Consider the following 17,679-nt stretch of genomic DNA (forward strand, 5'->3'; position numbering starts at 1 on the left):
TTCAAATATGACTCTTACATTCCTCAAGTTCTTTCATGCTCCTCCGTGCGCAGTTCACATCTCCATCACTGTAGTCTTCAAAGATCACAGCTTCATCATTCATCAGCTTCACCATGGCCATCGGGCACTACCACCAGCATCTCAACTCCAAGAGAGGATATACTGTATACCTCATCTGCCTTTGATCTCAATCTCCCTGCATGTCTTTCTAACATACTAAGTATCACATATCATTTGACATGATAAACATTCATATTTACTTCAACCACTAGTCTTTCCTACTTAAAATCTGATACTTGACTGACTTAAAATTATATATTTAAACCCACTGAGTTCCTCTATGTTAGTGGTCCCCAATTTTTTTTACACCATGTCCGAGTTTAACGTCAAACAATATTTTTACAGGCGGCCTTTAAGGTGTGGCAGATAAATCCAACAAAATAAAATGATCAGCTAGCATAATAAAAGTTTTTATTCAAATTAAAATTGTATTCAAACAACTGACATGACATTTTTTAGGTCGGGCTACTCTAATTGAAATCAGTCAGGGCTAGCTTTGTATGCATCTATGCTGATCTGCATGCACCTCAAGCAACTAACGAATTGGTTGGACAGGGCAGAGCCACATGACTGAAAATGATATATTCAGAGGCGTTTCATTGGTGCAAGTACTGGGGAATATTTTGATTGAATTTACTGACAATGACCTACATTTCTTTACCTTTAACTTCTAAATGTCAATTTTTGATTATTTTCCATTAGTTTCTCAGCCTTACACGTTGGAGTTGACACTGTGTAAATAGCCTTTATCATTCATACTATATCAAAAAATTCTCATTCAATAAAGAGAAACAACAGTTCATCATTACTTCAGGACTTGCAGGTAAATGATTCTGGAAAACTGGAGGAACAGTGAATTTATCCACATAAAACCAGTAAGTGTTATGATGAAACTAGCTGTCACAAGGAGATTCGTAGAATAGGAATACCAAGACTTACCTCTGCTGTAGAGCGCAAGCTTATTTTACTAGCTTGAGAAATAAATGAACAGCCCCTCGGATTACAAAAACACTTCGCAGAGTTCAAGTAGACACAACCTCAAAATTTTGGAGACAAAATTGAATCAGGCCTACAGAGTAAAATCAATGCAAAGACACAAGAGAAGAGAGAAAAGCATGATGCTCTCCAGCATAGACAAAGAAACATGAAGAATGGAATGGAAGGTGAACCAGGAAGCCACTGTGCTTTGACAGGCCTAAATCTGACACTTCTGTTTTTAATGCTTGTGTCTTTCAGGACAGATAAGGGTCATATATGGATTCAGTATTTGTGGTTCCCACTATGAGGAAAAGAGTAGGGTGTTTGGTAAATGGCAATGTTTGTGTTTTGTTCAAAAACGAAGGCACATTGTGCCATTATCACTGCAATGACATCCACAAAACTCCCCAATCACTTGTTTGTGTTGGGAATTTCCGTTTAACCATGGAAATGACCACGAAACACATCTGCTTACACAAACACAGATAGCACAACACTTACTTCTTGTCTATCACATAATTTTCTGAACACAAAAGTACAGAACAAGCACAGCACATAGATAACTTCAACTGATACATGTGAGGCTGAGTCAGGTGGCTGGTGAGCTCATTCTTCAAGGAAAGTCTAACCCAAACACTATAAAGATCACGGCCAATGAACCAATTCCGGGCTTTTCTCCAGAGGTTTGTTGCTGCGTCTGTTGGAGAGCCCAGCGCTGTATCCTCAATAACTGGTTAACAGCTGAATTTCTTCAGTAAATCCTTTTTGGAATGCAATTTGTCTCATCATTGAAGATACACCTCTCAACCTAGCTAAAGAACCAAAAAGAGTTTTGTTCAGAGCAAAACCCTAACATTTGCCAATGGCACAGCACCCAAAACAAACCTCCCTGTAACATAATGGTTATATAACAAAGAAGTAAACTGAAGGATGACTTGACCTTCACAATCAGCTGACCTTAACCCAACCGGGATCATTTGGGCTGCGTTGGACCAGTGTGAAAAAAACAAACAAATAAAAAATGTCTTTTTTGATAGCCACCATTTTACAACCACTTTCTTACTTCCCTCTTTTCTTATTTTCCCAGCTCCCCATACATACACCTCCCTCCACTCTTTTTCTCTTATCAGTGACAGGCTGGAAACAGAAGCCAGATAAGCGAATACCAAAACCAATACAAGGTGTGGTGGTCGAACACCCAGGCAGATTAGTCATTGCCACATTTGTCAGTTAACAATGGTACATGCACAGCTCAAATGGGCAAATGGAAATTGAAACAATGAGATTAATGTTTCCTTATAATCCACTGAGTGACATGTGGCATTAACAGTTAGATCTAGGCACATTCAACCCATCCCCTGAGGTGTTCCAGCAGATTACTAAACTGTAGGCTAGCTACAATACATACTGTATATTCATCAGTTCCTGTCACTCAGTCATTCAGGGCGACGCAGAAGCTCACACATATACAGTACAGAAGGACTAACAACTTAAATACACCGGGGCCTTCTTTACACCTTCCCTGTTAGCATCTGAGAAAGTAGGAGCTTGATACCAACAGCTTTTTTCTGAAGTCACTGTTTCAAATGATCTGATTGAGGTCAGAGTTTAACAAATTCTATCACTATTGCCAAAGTCAGCATTAGCGACAGTGATTGAGGTGATGTCAATTCTTTTCTTTTGATGCAGCATAGACATGGGCTTTTTCAAAATTTCCAGGTAAGTCTTAACAGCAACAAGATGACGTGCTTCCTCTGGAGTAAACAGAAATCAGTAAACTAAAACACAATAATTAGTATTTTACTAGCTAAATAATCTGAAGACCTTAATTTGAACAACATATTTATTGATTGATTAAGTTACATGAATGAATTGAATTCAACTCATTCTGTTGTTATATTTTCGTACCGTTTTCTTTAGTCATCCCTGAAGTAGTTACTCATCTGTGTTTGACAGAGATCCAGTCTCAGTGTCATCATCAGAGAGGGTGTTTCAGGAACAGCTTACCTATGATTGCTGCAATTTTGTCAACTATGGATGACAATGAAGTACTCTACACCTCTTCTCAATGTCTGTCATGTGTTCCAAATGGCATATTTTATTTTAACAATAAACTGTTTTTCCTTAAGCCCTTACACATTTTTTATTATCAATAAAACTGCTCACTGCAACTGTACACTAGCTGTAGTTTTCCTTTTGCCATGTGTGGACCTGTTGATTACTATCAATTATTTTTAGAAACCAATTTTAGAAGCATCTACTTGCTACTATAAAGGACACTTCAATCAAAAGACCAGTGATTTCCTTTACCTTAATACATTACCAATTAGGATTATTACTGCTGTAAGAGATCGAAGACTACCATTTGATGTATAGTACTGCTTTCTTCCATTTGAAATACAACACCATATAATACTTGTACACCTCAATGTATGAAAATAATCCTGGCTGAATTTTAAAACTGTGTCACTTAGTTTGCAAGTTTTTGTCTCTAACAGCTCCTACCTCAATTAACTATTGATCAGTTCTGTGGAACTGAATGTAAATAATTTACAAATGTGCAGATAGCATCTGCAGCTCTGCTAACAACTTCAATACAGAGGCCTCTGTGTATCTGATCAATAGGGCGTGGACAGCATGCACATCACCCATTACGAGGACCTCTGCATCAGACATTTATCAGACATAGCTGCTGTGTCAGCAAAAAGCATCAGGACCATAGTACTATTCAGCCACTGTTTGTTTTATTGTGGATACAAGAGGGGGGTATCTCTCCTTGACATTTAGAGGTAATTCATTAATTTCCTGGTGTTCTATACTAATAAGTAAATGACAACTGATATTGCTGCAATGCAGAGCACTTTGACTTTGTAATGGGGATGATACGCACCGATGAAAATCCATCACTCTTTAAGCAGCTCTGAGGGAAACGATAACCAGGTTGTGTCCAATAAAGCTTGTGTAAGTAAAGATGTAACATATTGAAGAGAGAAAAGCAAAAAAAAAGAAAAACTCCTTGGGAAACGAAGCAATGTATGGCAGTGTTTGGGGGAATTGAGAGTCAGCCTCTAGGTAACCCTATTTGAATATGAATATCTCCCATGATCTACATCAAGGGCACTGACAGGGGCACCTCTAACCACAACTACCTCCAGCAGATGCAGTCGTGTGTCTGCATATTTGTGTGTGCGTGTGCGTGTGCGTGTGTGTGTACAACTGATCACTCTGTGCAGTCATCAGCCACCGCATTTTTTCAAGGTACTTTGTACAGTGCATTAATCACAGGGACCCTTGAGCACTTCCATGGATCCAAATATTCCGACCTTGAGGTTACAAGAAAGACATTAGTCCTGATTCATTCAAAGTATTGGCGACAGGGAGGGGAGCAAAGGGAGGGGGCAGAAAAGCTTTCAAGGTAATGAAATTCTGCCATAATTTAAAAGAAAAGACTTGTGGGGACAAGCCTGGGCCAGAGTAAGAAAAAAAGATTAAATTGGATTTTTCCCCTTTATTTTAAATAAGGCTTAAGTGCATGAGGGGGGTAGTTTTTCTTTCTTTTCAAATAAAAGCATGATAACAGCATTAATGGTCAGAATGAGTGGAATCATTTCCAAACCAATTAACCTTTGACATTATGGATGAGTGGATAGGAATTAGAATGTTTCTGGGTGGGTAGATAGAGGAGGACAGTCAGCGCTGCAAAGACAGGGTGTGGCTGGCTGGAATTCAGTACTTCGGGAGTGATTGTTGATATAAAGACGTCTATGAGGCTACCAGACATGTCCCACTGAGACCAACAGACCCCAAACTCTGCTGGTGGTTGATCTGTATCAGAAAATGATAGGCAAAAATGCAGCAAGTCTCTGAAAATAAAGGATAATTGGTAAAGTAAATAGCACTTGTCGACCAGAATTAAGACTGGTATAGGATGCAAGGAACAGGACAGCATCCCACTTTTTCTAAACTTCTCCTTTTTCGGTCTGTTGTGTCCATCCTGACTGGCAGTAAAGGTGATGTGCAGTTAAGCCCACTTTATTCTTTATACTAGCTTTCATCCCCAGTCTCCACTATCTGTTTCCATTCCTCGTCATTGGTTCGCACACAGCTGCAGTCGGTCCATTAAGTTAATTAAAGGCTCCATCTTTAGTTGGAACCCAGCGGCAAATACGACTGCCAATCAATTGATCCTTGGCTTATTTTGTGGAAGGGAGGGGCTGACTGGACAGGTGCTGCATTCAGGGACATTATTTGTAGCCTTGGGATACAAGCCACATCCCTCTCTGGCTTGTTCTCTGTCTATGTCTAATTTGGTAGCAACCCTGCCTCTTCCACAAAATTCTTCCTGTGCTTCACTGTGATTTCAAGTCAAGTCAGTTCCATTGATATCATGCCAAATCCCAACAAAATTTATCCCAAGGAGAAAGGGACTTTGGAACAATGACACAGACAGGTCCAGCAACAAATTTAACAGCTATAATAGAAAGATTGCAATTAGTTTAATGCAGAAGTATAGTTCACAATATAAAAAGGTATAAAAGTAGATCATTATCATATCACGGATATTTGCTTATTAAGTGTGTGATTAAAAAAAAAATGGCAGGGAACCGCCACTACTCCTGAGCTACTCCTAATTTTTCTTCTTCCTTTTAAGATGGAATGTACTGAATTTATGAGATGTAACACATAAGAAAAAGGTAGAATTTCAATTTTCCAAATCTTGACTCCAATATACCACATGGTAAAGCTGGAGGCCGATAGTCACTTGGCTCTCACTTTTTCCACTACCAGATATTTTCATCTTCCTACAAGGAATCACACTCTTGTGTTTTCCTATGTGTGAATGCGTGTGTTATTTTAGTCACCATCTGCACAGGGGAGTCAGCTGTGAATGGTTCCAGCTGAGGTTAGAGGTCATCTCAGCTTCACAAGACAGTAGTTGATCTCCAGAGGGATGGTATGCGCTTGGAGACCAGCACAGGATGTAACAGTGGGATGGAAGCAAAGGCCCGCGTGGTAATAGACTTCATGGTGAAAGATCAAGATAACAAAGCATACTGAGACGTAATTTTCCATGTTTCCATTCCAAGCATGGAAAGTTTTTTGGCAAGAACCTGTCGTTTTTTAAGGGTCAACTCAACTTGATTCACTTGATCCATCCTTGGTTGCTAGGATGCTTGGTCCTTTGCTTAGTTGCTTGTTTCATCAATAACCCAGTAGACAAGCTAATACCACTGGCGTAAAAAAGATACATTGATGGACATTGGCATTATTACAATATTTTGAATTTCTTTGCATAAAACTGAAGCTCTGGCCAGAGGATATATTAATATATGTCTACAACGATAAGGTCGCAAGATTTAAGAATGGTTATAAATGTACCAGGTCTTCATTGAGGATGCATTTGGTATCAGATCACTCAAATCCCATTCATAGGTGATCTTGGTCACATATGACCATATTCTATAAACAGTATGTGTGCACATCCTTCCAGTGTTGTAGTATCACTTATTTATCCGGCATGGTCTGCAATCTGAGAAGAAACCACAGCAACAGGCAAAATTGATTACAGGCTGTCTGATTTCTATTTGGTTTACTCTGATGCTAATTATACGTTTGCCGTCTCCAGCCTACCAAGGTAAACAGCAGATGTTTGTTAACACAGTGTTTCAACTGATTTCACCATTGAACTTATAACCAATACATACCCAGACTCTCCCACAAAAATGCATAATTTTGAGAGCTGCTGAGTGAGGAGTAATTTTATAGACTTTGCTGAACAGCCTTGTCAGTTTCTACACCATTTGTGTATTCTTACTCTCTCTGATGCAGTAGCAAATGCAAAATATCAGCTTATTCTTTTCTAATAAAATGTGTCAAGTTGTCACAGGTTGTACCAGACTGTTTTCTTGTCTAAACTGAGTCTTACCTGCCAAAATTTAGCGGCGCTTTCATCACACTTTTTCAACTCATTTCAGAATTAAACTAATTTTTATGAGATTTGACCACCCAGGATAAATTCTAATACCAGACATGAACAGGATCTGAGCCGCAACAGGAGCCGGGTCACTTTGTTTCATAACTATATAAGTTTTATAATGATTTACGTTGTGGGTCATTTTCAAAAATAAAAGATTCTTCAGTGATTCTCCATTTTCTCTCAGAAATCAATTTTTTGCAATTATCTTTTGCATACCATAGCAGGAATAGAAGGCCCACAGGCTAATCCAACCATCATCAGTTTCGTGTGGTGTTCCTCTACTATGCATAATGGCTGATGGTGGCAGGCGGTGTATCAGTTCAAGAACCGCAGTCAAGCTCTCTCTGCTGGATGCATCCATTACAACTGCCCTGCCACTCTTGCAGTCACACCAGCAACATTGCTGTGGCGCTGCTCATCGGGTTCCTTCCCAGCAGTCGTTTGACAATTGTCTCCCTCCAGGGAGGCAGCCCATATAGGCCTTGATGGTTAGCCAGTGTTGTTTGTTGGAAGCCTTTTCTTTCCACCGCCTTCTTCCACTCATCCTCCTCTTCTCATCTTTCTTCTTTCAGCAAGAATGCTTGGTGGTTTTTCCACTTCTCTAATCTGACCTCCCTCCTTTTTCTCTCTTTCTCCTCTCACAGAAAAGCCCAGGGGAGCTTGTTCATATTCTCCCTTCTTATTGTGTTTCATCTTTTTCCTTATGACATAAAACTATCCCCCCAGAGTATCCAGCTTTCAGCCATGTAGCCATAGAAAACGCATGGTTAACCCCATTTTATTCTCTCTATTCAAAGGTTCCCCAACAAAGCTCAAGTACTCACAGCAGACAAGAAATTCACATAGGCTGGGAAAGAAAGAATGGCTTGCATTCGACCAAAGAAGAATAGGCTATTTTCTGCAAGAGTGTGGCATCTGAATAGAGTGGTGCATTTCTATGCAATATGTTGCACCATATTGTGCAACTTAAAAAACAATGGAAAAGCTCACTTGGTGAGGCATATCTGTGAAACAGATGTTGTGAAAGTACAATGGTAATGTACCTTTGGCTAGCTGTATCTTCAAAACATTTTTTTGCATCTCGTGCATAATATATTTTCATAAAAATGTTCTTCTAGTGTGCCTAAAGACCTCAAATTATTGGAATACATACTTCTTTCTGCTTCACCAATCTCCTGTACTTGTTCCAGCTTCCAAAAAATGTATGTTCCAAATGCCATTGAGTGAATTTACTTTCGTGTTCAGGTACGACTAATAAAGTTCTAAGATACAAATAAAATTCGATCATTTTCCTATCGTTGGCTGGTGCAACCAAAACAACTAACCCATTCAAGTTCAAATGAAGCTAAGCTACTTTTTAGATGGTACAATAAAAAGGGTGAAATATGCACTCCATCCATCCGTCCATCCACGGTCGTCAAGTACTTCTACGGGATTCCATGGCATTTCCGGGCCAAATACGATATATATTTGGTATATAGTCCTTCTGAATTCTGAATCTGCTTTGCAGGTGTCTCATCATAGAAATCTTCCAAAGAAAAAGAGGACAAAAACACCTCAGGTGGCTGCTTTCTATGGAAACTAGCAGATTTGCTGTTCTACAGTACAGCATTATTTTAGGAAGTCATTCTTTCAGCTACTTCTTATTTCTTTATAAAAGAGGAAAGTAGTAATTCGAACTTCAAGTCCTGGTCCATCATTCTATAATTTAGAATGATGGACGTGTGTGATCATATTTTAAACACACGTAACTATCAGATCTATACAAAGAAACAAAATCTTAAGAGACATGGACCCTTGAGACTATTTCTATACCCACAGATGTCGACTCTCCTAGCTTCTATGTTTTTCACATGCAATATTATGAAAAACGCTGGCGCCCATTTAAGGTGGTGAATCTTTATTTTTAGATTTGCAGGCCCAGTTATTGCAGGCTCATAACTGGGACTACATGATCAATTCAACATCAACACTCAGACACACACCAGACAACTGTAACCTAACCTGTCATGCTACAACTATTTTTGATTCGTAGAAATGGAAAAGTCTCTTGGTTCTCATTTACCGTGAATAATCCACAAGATTTTTTTATAGAGCATAATTTACTTTGAGGAATCTTGGGTACAGAGACATTGAGCTACATGCGCAGTGAGCGTGTCTCAGGTAAGAGATGTGCCAGCTGTACCAGCATATTTTTACGTTCAGAACACTGCAGCCAGAATAATCTGGAAACGGGAATAATCTGGGTGATGCATGTGTTTCATATTTTGGGGTTTCTTGTTGTGGTAAAGCCATTTTGTGGGACATCGGTGGCAAAACCAGGAAAACATTTTCTCCATCTGATCATTAATTGGACTGAAGCTACAGTGTTTTCAGGTTGTGGAGAAAAAAATATCAGATTCTCTCTCAGGCACACTTTTTGGTATTTAAAAATAATTATTTGCCTTGCTAATTAATGGTTGGTTGGTTGGTTGGTTGGTAAGTTAGTAGGTAGCAGAGTGACTACTGAAAAACAATGATTTTTCACTACAGTAACAATCTCTTGTAAACCTATTATTACTATGCCATACCTGATCTTTCAGTTTTCTGTTTTTATATTTCTTTGGCCTATACTCCTATAACATATTCAGTTTAGATTGTGACAACAAAGTCATATTTCTACTACGGGCCAAAGTCCTTCCTATACTACTGGAACGTTTGCATACTGTAAGACATTACAGAATAAAATAAATGAGGTTTTGTCAAGAGCAGCTGCGAATTAACTCTAAAGCAAAATGATGTACCCTTGCCATGTAATATAGCTGTCAAAAGAGGGGGTTATCAGCCATAAGGTGTGACAATGTAAATTGTTAGATGGGGAGAAGGGACTCAGAAAAATAGGGCTCCTCTCCATTGATGTTCCTGCAATGACCTCATCTCTCTTTCACCACACTCTTTCGCTTTTGCTCTTTTTCATTCCCTGGCTCTCAATCTTTCATCCTCTCATACCACCAGCACTTACTCCCACCGCGTCTCCAAAGCACCCGCTCTCTCATCCTCGGTCACCCTAACCTCCTCATTTCTCCAGCCCTCCCTCTTCTCCAACTCTCACTCTGTGCGTAATTCAATCATCCCAGGGAGATGGATATCCATCCCCTAGGAGCGCTTACGCTCTCCATTTCCTAAAGCGCTTGATCAGATTAATTGATTGTCCCCCCACCCCCATCTATGCGCCCCCTCTGCCGACCGAGTCTTGTGTAGTGACAGCGGGTGGGCAGAAATCAGGTTTGCATTGATATTTTTATAAAATGGCTTTACCTTCTGCCCCGAGACATAACCGGTAAAAGGACAAAGGGGAAAAGATAAAATACATGATCTATGGAGGGGTGGAGGGGGGGGGGGGGGCGTGGAAGAATAGAAGCCGGCAGAAGCAGACAGGTAGGATTTGTAAAGAGGACAAAACAACAATCTGAGGCATCCAGGAGACACACAGAAGAACATAGGATCAAGGGACAAGATGAAGCGGATGGCTGATCAATTAAATGAAATAAACACAGCTGTTAAGGCAGTGTGTGTTCTACATGTGAGGAGGATGTGTATCATGATGCGTGGCTGCAGTCCTGCACAACACAGCAGAGGGTAGAGATGGGAGAGCCAAACCGAGACCCACAGGGAATGCAAAAAGACCTCGACTCATCTATTATAACTGAGAGCCAAGCGGCTGCCATGTCTCCTGATTGCTGAGTCCCTGTGGAGCTGCCTCTCTCTTTCTCTCCCTCCTCTCTGTCTGCCTCTGTCTCTCTCCTCCCCTCTTTTTTTTGTCTCCCTCTCTCTCGCTATCTCTCCTTTTTTGGTACCGGGGATCACAGTAGATTACGGAGCTGTTCCAGGCCTTTGGCTTCTACTTTATTGCGGGGCCCAAATACACGCACAAACATACACACAGAAAAGCACACACAACCACACAGGATTACAAATAGACATAGACAGGGATGGGAACTTGCTCTCCTCTTATCTATCTGCAGCACATGTTCCCCATACGTGTAAAGCTTTTACCTGAGCGCGCCATTACAGCTGAGGCTTTTTACCTCTGGAGAGCCAAATTACCTTTCAGATACAACCTTTCCTCTTTCAACTTGCCCTTGACATTTAGCACACTTGCATTTTCTCTGTACATATAGGCTCAAACATACACTATATATAACGGAACACTTACACCAACACACAAGTCCAGACGCACTCATACACATTCAGAGAGCTATATGTCCCTTGACCAACAATTGTTGTTATTTAGACCACGTTCGTACTATACGTTCTTCCTCTTAATCCAGAGCAGGAGGCGCCAGATAGCGCCCCACGGGTCGAATGTAAACCACAAGAGGCTTCTAGCTGGACCACAAAGGCTCTTCATATAATGTGGAACAGATAGCCAGTCTATTTTTAACTTTTTTATCAAAAGTTTTAAGAGGCACAATGCAACCAGTCAAATACAGCAGTCAAAGTCAAATACTGTATTCAACAACAGTTTGAAATTAAAGAATATCACTTTGCAGAAACTGAGCCACAGAAGTATGAAGTAAGGAATAAGCTCAAAGCCAATCGACACTTCTGAGGTCATTTTGACAACTTAAACCTTGGAGAGAAAGCTTCTCTCTTTCGTTCAGAAGCTCTTTCTTTACAGAAATGTCACCACATTTTCAGGGGAGGGTAAACAGGTTTGGAAGTGGGCAGAAACACGGTTACTTATCAATACGTTTTAGAGAACGGTGTCAATTTTTTTCTGTATGTGGAAAGACAATTTTAGTTGTTACTTTTGTATATTTCATATTGTTGTGCAATATAGACAACATATTTTTGCATGTTTACATTTATTTTTCACTTGAAAGGACAATGTCAATTTCTCCTGTAGATGTGGATGTAAATGCACATGTGCATGTAAGTTTGGATATGTGATGTCAGTGAAGTCTGGAGGGATTGTTCAGTTCAGTCCAGTTCAGTCTTAAAGAGAAAATTATTACATTTCCCTTTCCTTTCAGGTCTTGGACTGAAATATTTTTTTGCATTACAAATTTAGAGGAAAAAATTACAGAACTTTCTTTTATATATATTCAGTATGTCCAGAACAGGAACTGTAATTTGGCTTGCATGAGTTTAATATTTTTTGTATCTTTACCAAAGTAGCCTGGAAGATGGAAGAATTGTTCAAAGACAGAATAAATGTAAAGATAAAAATTTTACTGCAAAAATTCCATTGCTTTTAGTTTTTTAATACAAATGTGACTTAAGTTGCAACACATATCACAGTCTAATTGATGTCATTATTTTTTCCATAGTATTTATCTTTATTGTATACTAATAATTAATGTGTCCCTGTCTACAGGATGTAGGAGATATAAATCCAATAACATCAGCCCCGAATTTCTGATTATCACTAATGATTGATGAATGAGTGCTGCTGAAGTTGTTTAATATATCAAGACAAGGTCAACGATTTGTAGCTGTTTTGTTTGTTTGTTTTGTCAAATAATTACATCTGTTTAATTTTGCTTATGTAAAGCTAATTAACAGCAATGTAAAAACAAACAAACATCAAATGCAAATTTTGGATTTATGTGTGACATATGCTCTACATTCTAAAGAAATCTCTTGAATAAAAGACACATAATTTGGTTTAATTAATTTTTTTTAATGCTAAATAAATTTTATTTATAAGGCAATAGCGGCACACATTTTAATGCCATCTAAAAAAATTTATGGTCAATATGCAGCATGATGGGTGGTAACTGTTAAATCAGAAGATGAAGCCAGTCAAATTGATAAGGAGGCCCATCTAAACTGAGGTATGGATGAATGTTGGTTTTAAATTTCACAGTTTATAAAGATACTAGCGGTTTCCCTTGATTAAATAAATTACTTTTGCTAACAATTTATAAGATACGTTGACAAAAGACATCAGAGGCTATTTAAAGCTACATGCTAGCATCTCCTCATTGTCATTTTCAAGACAGTCAATTCAACTCATTTCCAGGAGAACCTGGAGCATTTAGTATTCACTCAGAATCAGGACATCAAGACTTAACATGAGATGTTTATTCTAATGATGCCTCTATTAGCTGCTGCACAAACATGTACAAAAACCGCTATCATAGGGAAAATTCCCAATTTGAATACAAATGCTTATCAAAGCAGGCCGTCAAACTAACACACTAATGCAATGTTTGCATGTACACACACATGCAAGCATCGTATGCTCGAGCACTCAACCAACAAACTAGATCAACACACCATTTATTTTTCTTTCCAAAGGACTCTTTCCTATTTTCCCCAGACTTCTATTTGCTAGGGGGCTGAGCTCTCAGACTGGGACTGATCCTGAGCTCCAGTCTTGAACCTGTGCCCTGAGGGCGTCTTAGTACAAACATACGGCATCCCCCTCATGGTTATACTCTCTGTTACACTGCACCCACATATAAACTCATACAACCAAGGTACACGCAAAGTACCTAACATCTCTACTGGACCGCTTTAAAAACACAAAAGGCTGAGAAAAGACTTATTTTAACAAAATGAAAATCATGTAGAAAAAAACATATCTCTATTTGGGCTGTATCAGAGAATCACAAAAGGGTTGAGATATACACTCCCCTTTGGCGGAGGATTTTTTAAAATGATCAGCAAAGGTGCAAATATGAAAGGAAAATTAATAAGTGTACCACCCTTTCATAGACATTATCCCATTTGCTGACTGATTTCAAGTAGTGGAGCCTAAAAGAAACATTATATTTTGTCAAGGCAAATATTTAGCCTAAATATTTCATGGAGAGTCAGAGAGAATGTTCTGAATATTTCCACCTGAAGACAGACGCACACTTGATCACCCACACACCTACCCTTTTCTCTTTGAAGTGGGAGAAAGAGAGAAAAGGGGAAATTTGTTTGATTCATTTGTCATTGCTTACTATGAATAAAAGTCATTATGAGGGGGTTGCTGTATGGTGAAGTTATAGAATAGCTAGCAGCATAATGGGAACTGGAACGAGAAAAAAAGCAACATGGTGATTAGAAGAAGGCATCCATCCCACAAACACTGTGGCAGTCAGGAGCCTAATGGCTCTGTGAAGACCTGTGTGTTGAAATACACACACACGTAGAGGACAGACACAAATGCATATACAAATACTCCCCGCGTTTTACTGTCAACTGCCCTGAGTTTATATAGAGCTTGTGATTGATAGATGCTGCAACCGGCGCTATGAGGCAGGTGGGGCCTTCAAGTGAGCTAATCTGCACTGCCTCCTACAGGATAACAGCCCACACTGGACCTGTGACGACGGGAGAAACTGTCATCATCAGCATCAAGCAACTTGATAATGATGATGATGAATTACATTTGTCTAGCGACTATCAGGTCTTTAAATTCACCACGGGTATTTGACAGCAAGGACGAATTCATACGTTAGGTATAAGGATCGCCTAGAGTGAATGTGAGTGACTGATGTTTGTTTGTGTAGATTTTTTCAGCTTTTATTTTCTTGCTTTGCAAGCTTTTAATGAGGTCCCAACAGTTAACTGCAGCTGTAGCTTTGTTCCTAAAGGTTATATCAGGGTACTGAGAGCACAGACAACACAACCCCTGATGGCAAATCTAGCACAGAGGGCCTTTTATTAATAGTACATGTGAAAGAAAAGGCTATGGTTATCAAAGGGCACCATTCCTACCTTCCAGGCAATGCGGTTTCCTTTGCTGTCATGCATCAATGCCATTGGAAAGTCTCCACGTTCGTAGAACTTGCGAAAGTTGGTTGCTTTGGAAGGTCGCTCCCGAAAAGCACCTGCAGCCGGAGGACCCGCCACCTGGTCAGACATGAATGGCAAGAAAAAAATGGGAAAATACAGAAAAAAGACAGATGAAAACAAACACTGCAAGTGAAAGCCATATATAAATCAGAAATGACTGTTTTCTTCTCAAAGAATTAAATTTCTTCAACTGCCTTTTCCTTGAGATAATTCCAGGAGACTCACGTGACAGCTCTCCTGAAGAGGGAAAAGTGCAGATAGCGTGTGTGTGTGTGTGTGTGTGTGTGTGTGTGTGTGTGTGTGTGTGTGTGTGTGTGTGTGTGTGTGTGTGTGTGTGTGTGTGTGTGTGTGTGTGTGAGTTGGTTAAATAGCCAGAGGCAGTGCAAAAGGCATTGTTAGGATCGTCTTTTCTCTGCCTCCAAACTGAATATGAATTCATTAGTGTGGCCACTGAAAGTCAATGGGATGCCGATCACATCAGCAACAGTATCTGCTGCTGTTTTGGAGGCATTTAGAGGCAATAAATGAACAAATCATTAAAATTCAAAAGAAAGAGCAAATATTTCGACAAAAAAATGATTATGTAATTGTTAACATTCCTTGCAAGTAAGATTATAGATGGATGGAGCAAACAGAAAATTCTATCAGTTTCTTTAGTATAGTTCTATTTTCTCACCATGACTAAAATAAAAACCTGGCAAATTTTGGTGCAGGTCTTTTCTTTTTTATATTCTTCAAAATTGATAATACATACATTGATTTCAGAATTTTTCACAATTATATAAAACCAATAAACAATTTCCACAAGGGAGGGAAGATGTGGGTCAGTACGTCTTTGTAGAGCTGATCTCTGTGTTGAAATAAAGTCCTCTGAACTTACAGGAAAATCCTGAAGATGTTTCGCCTGTCATCCAAGATGTTTCTTCAGTTCTGGACCAGATGTAACATAATGTGGTTGATTGAGAACCTCCACAATTCCATTCATATCATTTTAATTTAAAACACAATTTATTTATTTATTTTTTGCAGGATTCAGAGAACCAACACAGATACAGTCACCCACCATTATGGAAGCGACTGAAATGTTGAAAATAAAACCTGCTGGTGACATAATCTAATTGGGAGCCACTCGTGGAACTTGAACACTTTGGCTTTATTTGATTGAAAACACAGCATTTTCTAATGGATGAATGACAGAATGTTGCAGTGAATCTCTTCCATGTCTGTGTCCCTTGTGTGCATTCCCTGCCATCTGTGTCGGACGACTGCATGACTGGCAGATGAGTTGCTGTCATTAATCCTCAGATTACCACCAACTGAGTAACAGCATTTCGCCACAGCAGCCCACAGGCTGAGCAGCGTTAAGACTGGGATGTGTTATCTTTGGCAGGCCTGCACATGATTGGTGTGCTACCAGATTTCTTAAGGTTTAAGAGTATTATAACGATGCTACTAAAGCAGCAAGTGCATTTTCTTCTTATCTAGCATCAGGAATAAACAAAAAAGGCCAGAGTTACAAATGTAACTAAAACTCCCACCACGGAGTAAAGTAATATTTTTTATTTATATGTGTAACAGGGTGTAACTGGTGCCGATATAGTCAGGCCCAAGAGGAAGAAGAGCAGAGGAAAACTATTAAGAGGGACTCTTGAGTGTCTCCAAACACTCTCTGCATTCAAACAGCTCTAATGCACCATGAGATTGCAGCACAGTCATTTCAAATGAATCTGTTTGGAGCATTTGTCTGTCATATAGGGAATACTGAATAATATTATGGTTAATTAACCGGCGCAGGTTTGCATACCTGGAGGTAAAAGACTGCATAGCAAAATGTCTGAGTACCAATGCATGCAAAACACAACAAAAGGAGCTAGTAATATCTAAATTCATCACAACAAATTTGAATTTATACAGATGCTGCTGTCTTTTATTTCAGTTCTTTTATTTATCAATAGAACTGCGGAGTGTTGAATGGTGTGCAGGAACTAGATTTGTTCATTCACTGTCCTAAAGCTATGTCATATTCTCGAAAAGAGATTCCTTCTATTTTTTCTTTTCCTGCATTTGAATTTAATCAGTTAATTGTTTTATTTGTTTTACTTACTGTCATAAATAGTGAAGTGTCAGTTTGCCTCTGTAGAACAATGTGTCTGTCTTATCACACCGAGCACAAAGTAAAAATTGGCACAAGAATAGAATCCCTTATATTATTTAATTGAGATCATATGCAATATTCCCCCCTGTTAATTCTTTTTCCCATACTAAATGATGTTTTGCAGCCCTGACTGTGAAAAGAGGAAGCTGTAAAGCCTGCAAGATCGGGGTTGCTCCAGCCTGCAGAAGTGATAAAGCCCTCTTAACCAGGTAGCTACGACAGCAGTTGAGCCACACCGCACAAGAAGGCTAAAAATACCTCAGACTGGGCAGCAAGGAGAGAATGAACCCAGACTGCTTTGACTGGCTGAGCAGCTTTTATGGCCGGGAATGATGACACTGCAGTCACTTTACGGACAGCATTCATGGATGCGGCAAGCACCACACCTATCTCTTGTTTTCTCTACTGTCGCCTTCACTGGCAAGCAACAAACACTAATAGATGGAATCAAAATACAAGGAAAATATACATGCATCCATGCACACTGGAATCATTTCTTGAGGGTATGCATGAACCCTAGTCAGTCCAATACAGAAGCCTATCTCTCCACTACAGATAGCAGCTTTCCTAGCAGTTTATGGATAATCTGCCTGTGGTACTCTTACCATTTATATAAAAAAAATCTAACTTGTTTAATTTTAGAGCAGCATAACACATACAATTACTGTCTTCTGTTCTGTAACGTGCTGAGAAGCTGCATTGACTAGGGAACACAATTCACATCCATGTTGTG

At 39.4% G+C, this 17,679-nt stretch overlaps 1 protein-coding gene across 2 annotated transcripts in view; it reads right to left on the bottom strand.

Annotated features, from left to right (window-relative positions):
• pacrg (PARK2 co-regulated) overlaps positions 1–17,679 on the bottom strand; it is a 122,511-nt gene that overhangs the window by 90,162 nt on the left and 14,670 nt on the right. For both annotated transcript variants that reach the window (XM_068338016.1, XM_068338015.1), the window contains exon 2: positions 14,714–14,848. In XM_068338016.1, the coding sequence (XP_068194117.1) occupies positions 14,714–14,848 (135 nt within the window). The remainder of the gene's footprint in view (positions 1–14,713; positions 14,849–17,679) is intronic.

This window comes from Antennarius striatus, chromosome 17 (assembly GCF_040054535.1).
Source record: "Antennarius striatus isolate MH-2024 chromosome 17, ASM4005453v1, whole genome shotgun sequence".
Classification (NCBI taxonomy): Eukaryota; Metazoa; Chordata; class Actinopteri; order Lophiiformes; family Antennariidae; genus Antennarius; species Antennarius striatus.